This window comes from Limulus polyphemus, unplaced genomic scaffold (genome assembly GCF_000517525.1).
Source record: "Limulus polyphemus unplaced genomic scaffold, Limulus_polyphemus-2.1.2 Scaffold148, whole genome shotgun sequence".
Lineage (NCBI taxonomy): Eukaryota > Metazoa > Arthropoda > Merostomata > Xiphosura > Limulidae > Limulus > Limulus polyphemus.
In genome coordinates, this window is record NW_013665758.1 from 68,745 (window position 1) to 75,764 (window position 7,020).

Sequence of the window (7,020 nt, forward strand, 5' to 3'; positions counted from 1 at the left end):
TACATTATTTTACCATTCGAAGTCACTATAAGCGGTTTATTACGTTATTTTACTATTCGAAGTCACTATAAGCGGTTTATTACGTTATTTTACTATTCGAAGTCACTATAAACGGTTTATTACATTATTTTACTATTCGAAGTCACAGTAGACAGTTGATTACATTATTTTACTATTCGAAGTCACAGTAGACAGTTGATTACATTATTTCACTATTCGAAATCACTATAAACGGTTTATTACATTATTTTACTATTCGAAGTCGCAATAAACGGTCTAATACATTATTTTACCATTCGAAGTCGCAATAAACGGTTTATTACATTATTTCACTATTCGAAGTCGCAATAAACGGTTTATTACATTATTTCACTATTCGAAGTCACTATAAACGGTTTATTACATTATTTTACTATTCGAAGTCACAGTAGACAGTTGATTACATTATTTCACTATTCGAAATCACTATAAACGGTTTATTACATTATTTTACCATTCGAAGTCGCAATAAACATATCTGCCATAAATAGTTGTCATTTTGTATTATTGTTCTGGATACTTCTAAATCGGTAAGTCCAATAACAAGACTGCTTGATATGTTGAATACATTTGCACATACGGGTTGGAAGAACTGAACTGTTATGCCTAATGATGTTTCCTTTAAGTTCCCGCTTGCTTATATGATGTTTACTTCAATTTTTGACTGGAATTGATATATTCAGTGACATATCATTCAAAAATATTTCCGTTGATCTTCACCGGTATCTGGGGGTCGTTTGACCCGGAAAGGTCAGGTTCCATTCCAACTTTTTTCCCCCATTAATGTTACTCTAGTGATTTGTTTATTTTACTGAATTTCGCGCAAAGTTACATGCGGACTATATACGCTAGTCATTTCTAATTTGGAGAGAGAGAGACCTAGAGGTAGCTAGTCAACACCACTCACCACCAAGTCTTGGGCTTCTCTTGTCAGACCAAATAGGGGAATTAGACTGTTACTCTTATAACGTACCTACGGCCCTAAAGCGTGGAGTGAAATATTTTAGGAAATAACCGGACGCGAACACGGAACCTTTGATTAATTACTGGTTCTCACTCGATTCACTTTAGCAATATATGTTTATTATTACAAAAGTGAGTCTGGCACGGCCTGTTGGTTAGGGCTCTAAAGCTCTAGATCATTGGTTCGATTCCCGTCATCGATCATGCTCGCCCTTTCAGCCGTGGGGGCGTTAAAATGTGACGATCAGTCGAACTCTTCGTTGGTAAAGAGTAGCCTAAGAGTTGGAGGTGGATGGTTTTGACTACCAAGCAGTACATAATGTCATTCAACCAATATTTCAGATATCAATAACGTCATTTGCAAATGTAAGATCTCGAAGAAGACTGCCGTTAGAGTAAAAAAGTACATAACTTTAATTCAATGAAATTTTGATATTTAGTATTTCTTGACGTCATTACAGATTGTCATAGGAATCCGCGTGTTTTAAGAACATAGAACTTGTGAATCATACAATCGATCCCCATAACAATCTGCTGACAATAAAACCAAGTGGACAATCTGAGTAGATAAAATTACATTAAGTTGAGATCATCTTACCTTGAAACTCTTTTCTGGCAGCACTGACGTTTGTAACAATATTAGCCACGTGACCTAGGACAGCAGCAAAGAAAAATAAACCAAAAACCAGTTCTAGTATAAGAAACATGTATTCTCCTCTAGTCCTCGGCCGGGGAAGGTCTCCCACAGTCGTCCAAGCTAGCGTACTCCAGTAGAAAGAGTGAAGGTACTCACAGAGGACGTCGACGCAGTTTTCACCACGTGAATTAAACCAGTCTCTCGAACCAAACCCACCATTTGTGGAGATGATGTGAAAAAGACAAGCATTCCAGTGAAATATGACAAGGAAGTAGTGAATAAGCGAAAGAGTACGAAAGACATTTGGATAGTTGGTATGTCTTTCTGTTCGATCGAGGAAAGCCCAGAAGCGATAGATCTTTACAAGACGGAGGCATCGAAGAATTGAGTTAAAGCCAATGGACAGATAGAGAAAGTCTAACGGAAGTAAACACAGGCAATCAATGTAAAACATGGTAGAGTTCATGTAATGTTTTCTAAGTTTCTCATGATCAGTTTGTAGTACTCCTTCCTCCAGATAACCAGCACGAAAGTGGAAGCAGATATCTAGTATATAAAGAAAATCCGCGATGTAATCCAAAGTAAACCAGGCCACTAGAGTGTCTTTGTTAATTTCCTGGAAGGAAAAACGATAGATTATTACCCAGAAATTGTAGAGGAAAGCAACGCTCACAATCATAGACCAGTAATAGCAGAGTCTGCCCGATGGATCAAAAACAAAAGTCCAGTTACATCCATTTCTATCACTACCGGCGCTAGAAGTGTCCAACTTTTCAAATTCTCGCTTGATCTCTTTTCTTCGTTGTTCTCTTGTCTTTCGAGAAACTTCTAACTCGAAGTTTATGTGGGCTTTATTCACGAAAGCCACAGAGTCACGTGATCTCCGTTTCATGTCTCCCGTGTGAAACTTACTCGTCAAAGTTTCCAAAAGGCTTTGCCTTGATGCTGATTTGAGATTTAAGTTTTCCGATGATTTGGCAGAACAAAGTGGAGAAGGTGCTTGGAGTCGTACACTGTTCGCATTTGGTCGTTCTTCCGACACTAGTCGCACCCGCTCCGTGGCTATGGAGGTTATGATGCCCGGGATTACGCGTGGCCCATTAGCGGTTAAAGTTCCGGTTCCATACTCGACACTTTCCGACGCTGCATTACTGACAACAACTATTTCATTTACTTCGTTATCCAGGTATGGCCCCTCTTTCGTGTATGGCTTGTATTTCACAGTCTTGCACGGATCATTGCTTCTCATATTCTCTGTGCAGAGAAAATAAGTAGTAAGCACCTCATAAATACTGAAGTGTGGTCATGACTACTATTAAAGAAAGATATTCAAACAGAAACTTTTAGTTCCAGGCGATAATCAACGAGCACAACATGTATTATAATATTAGAACAGATGTTTTACACACAGAAAAGTATTTCACATAATTACAGAGAATACAAAGTATTCGTAATTAATAGAGAATCTCAGTTAATGCATTAATTTTAATAACAATGAGCACATTAGATCTAGCTCATGTTTTGTTGTTGTTATTTTTTACGGTACTTCCTAAGTAAACTGAGGCACAGAAAACAAATAAAGGTACACGAAATCTTACATTTTTATAGCAGATGTTCTCCTTATTTGCTGACTTGCTGAATACCTATCTTCATTTCTTATCATATTTACTGAGTTGCCGAATAGAATACGTTCCTTGATTCCTTAAATAACGTAAATTACCATTATTTCTATGTCTGTACAAATTGGGATTGTTCAAGTGCAACAGGTGTGTGTAGCACAGACAACAAGCAGGAGTGTGTTTTCCATTCCGGTACTATTGCCTAACTGGTAACGTTCTATATTAATAGCACTCGTACGTGAAGTTGGATAACAGCATGGATTTTACATTGTTCTTCTCATGGCCGAGCCATACTTTACGTTCGTACATAAACTGTCGAAAGTCACGTTGAGTTGTGAGGAAATTAATGCTCCAATTACGGACAAATAACTCTCGCTCAATTGACAGAGAGCAGATAGAACAGTTTGTGCATCAAAGTTTGCTGAAAACAACAGTTCCGATATAGTAACTACTTACCAAGATAGTTAAGATACAACACAGAATGCGATGACAGAACACGAACTTTCGTCATTTTAAGTTTACGAGTAACGTTGAAAGAGAATGTCACAAATTAGTTATGTGAAAACAAAACTCTTGACAGACTACATTAGTCATATGTAAAGCACACGCACACTTCTATAACTCAAAGATCAAGCACTCCGAGTGTTTTGTTGATAAATGAACACTCAGACCAGTCCGTAAAGCTGGCAGTTTGCACGGATCTCAAGGCAGGATTTGGGATAAGCTCACTGTAGTAAGGGGTGAGCTTTTATCAAAGGAGGACAAATTCAATACTAACACAGGTGACGTTTATTTGCAAGGAAACAAGATTTACGAACGTTTACTGCTATCTAATCTATTATAGATCTAAAGATAGCAATAATACGATATAAAACGTTGGTTAGTTATTTTAAAGAAAAGTATAAATACGATTTATGTAGTCACTCTTACAACTGACGTCACTTGTGAATGTTCGTGGGGGGGGGGGAAGCATGGAAAGAAGAATCATAGCTGAATGAGCTGAACTTTTTTGAAACATTTTTTTTTGACATGCATAACGTAAGATAGTTTGCCGAACTGTATATTTGGTATTTTTCCTGATAAATCATATCACAAACACATCTCTCTAGATAACTATTTGTATTTTCTTTTACGTGGTACATAGATGGACATCCAGTATTAGACATTAACCCCGTGAAAAAACAAACAAACAAACTTTAACGTAATGCCGAGTAGTAATGTTAAAGAAGTAGCTACCAGGGGCATGATAATGAAGTGATAAGCCCAGTTTAATGCATTATTTGCCCCCAGTGGCACAGCGGTATGTCTGCGGACTTACAACGCTAGAATCCGGGTTTCGATACCCGTGGTAGACAGAGCAAAGATAGCCCATTGTGTAGCTTTGTGCTTAATTACAAACATACAAACAATTAATGCATTATTTAATGTTACTAAAGTTGACTTAATAAGACGTCAACCAACAAACATTCACAAATTTCGGAATGTGAACAGTTTATTTAGTAATTATCATTTTTTTCAGTTACACAAATTGACTACATTAAATACATTAATCTTACCAAAAGGAATGAAATATTATATTACAGAAGTTTGAAAATCCTAATACCATGGTACAGTATATAAATGTAAACTACGTAAAGTAATTTGTAGAAGAAGCCAGACAATTCTGAAACAATGCTGCTTTTTTACTACTTGTATAAGTGACAGACATGACTGATAAAAAATCAATATATATATATTATTTAATTACATCGTACAAGAAAAATAACGATAAATGGAGTTTATAATATGTCAACTATAAAAAGGCGAAAACAAACGCTGTTATAAAGTCATGTCAACCAATCGTTAGTACACTGTTATGTAAATAAGGCTGTGATGATACGTCATGTGATCTGAAATGGAAATGATCGATCACTCACAGTATGTTTGTAAATGCACATTTTGTAGTGATTGATTTACAAATTTACAGTTACTTTAAAATGGAGTGTCTCAGGAAAAGCTGGAACCAATGATGATGATGCATTCCTAAAATCAGACTATACATGAGAGAGTTGTTTTCAGGGCATCTTTAATACTTGGAGTCACGTATTATACGTACTAAATAAGTTCGATGAGTTTACCATCTGGTCAGCAACTCGATGATCAATCTGTTATATTTTAGATCACATGGCTGATCATCAGATGCCTGATTTGCATAAGAATGGATTGGGAGCTTACTGACGTTATTTCATAACATTGACTTTGCCTTGTCATAGTTATATATTCCGATTATTCTTTAATAGTTCTTGTTTTTTTTTGCATTATAGTGGCAAGGTATTCTTAACTTATAAATACTGTACAATATACACCCTATGCTGTAATTTTCTGGTAGCGCTTCAAGAATTTTTCGACTATTGTCGGATTAAAATAAAAATTATGTTAATGCTTTCGACGAAACGCGTTAAAAATGTTATTTTTTTCTAAGATTAAATAGAATTCTACGAATTCTGAATAATAAACGAAATGTTATCATTCTGATTATTTCTATGTAGAGATAGTACTTCAGTGACTCAGTGGAGTCAGATCTAGATCTTATAATGCTAAAATTTGAGGTTAGATCACCGCGGAAAAGACAGCGAAACCAGCGAACTTACCACTAAAGTTTTGACAGACGAGAATATTCCTCATCAATCAGAAGTTTTTTTTCTATGATGATTTTAAGTGTTTTCCTCCACAATTAAGCAGCAGCACTGTTTCTTAAAAAGAAAAATGTTTACGTTATATAATGGTATATACTGTTTCAATCAATTTTACTAAACAAAATAAACTTACTTGTACTTTGGTTTAAATCAAATAAGCTCTTGTCTTAAACTCTTGATGAACAAAGTGTTTTTGACTTTAGGCATCATTTCAGTCTGCTGAATCAATAATTGAAAATTGGTTGCAGGAATATCATCGTTCCATACATGCTCTTGTATAGACGATAGATAGCACTTCGACTATTCTTTTCAAAACTTCAATGCCATTAAGAATAAAAATGTGAGTAAAAAGTGCTTTTTATAATACATCTTATGTTTGTAGCTAATAGTTCGGTTAAAAATGGTATTTTTAAACTTCCAACTTCAATGTTCGAGTTGTAAATTAAAGTTCTGATACTTTGTAATTCAACAACAATAACAGCTTTCTCTCGCTGTATTTCTCTTTGGGCGCCAAATACAAGTCAAGGCGTTGGAAACAAAACATGTAGGAGTGAGTGGGAAAGCAAGAATTTAAATAAGTCAAACATTTTAGAAGTGCACTTCCTCAAAACACGCGGCTACTAGGAGAGTTTGGGGGAATGCTCCACTTGAAAAATTCTGAATTAGAGTTAGACTAATGTTAACTTTTTTATATATACAATAACCACTTCGTCTTAATTTTCTATATGTTTTCTTTTCATGTAGTGAAAAATAAATATAAATTTACAAAAATGCAGATCGCTGAATCCGTTCTCACCTGAGTGTTTCTCAACTGAAAGTTAATTATGTTTGTAACAACGATTTTATAGATCCAATGCTATTTTTGTAACGGACTGCATCAACTGCATTGTTGATTGTGATTAGCCTGATGGTCATGATTACATATTATTGTCTGATGCCTTAACATCCATCTTCTGCGAAGAATGACAAGGTCAGTTTGAGATTACGGTTTGGGCAACTTTTCACAGACCTTTCGCTGTGCAACCAGAATTACGATTGAGCAGGACAAAGGAATAAATGTCTACTGGACATATTACAGTGAATTTGA

At 35.5% G+C, this 7,020-nt stretch overlaps 1 protein-coding gene across 3 annotated transcripts in view; it reads right to left on the reverse strand.

The window, feature by feature from the left end:
- LOC106475540 (cyclic nucleotide-gated channel rod photoreceptor subunit alpha-like) overlaps positions 1 to 3,804 on the reverse strand; it is a 54,247-nt gene extending 50,443 nt beyond the window's left edge. For 2 of the 3 annotated variants that reach the window (XM_013936221.2, XM_022380780.1), the window contains exons 1-2: positions 3,238 to 3,804; positions 1,601 to 2,893 (exon numbers count right to left, since the gene is read on the reverse strand). In XM_013936221.2, the coding sequence (XP_013791675.1) occupies positions 1,601 to 2,888 (1,288 nt within the window). In that variant the 5' untranslated portion in view covers positions 2,889 to 2,893; positions 3,238 to 3,804. Of the gene's footprint in view, positions 1 to 1,600; positions 2,952 to 3,237 lie in introns of all 3 variants that reach the window. The other variant, XM_022380784.1, reaches the window with a different exon arrangement.
- Between the last annotated feature and the right edge of the window lie 3,216 nt (positions 3,805 to 7,020).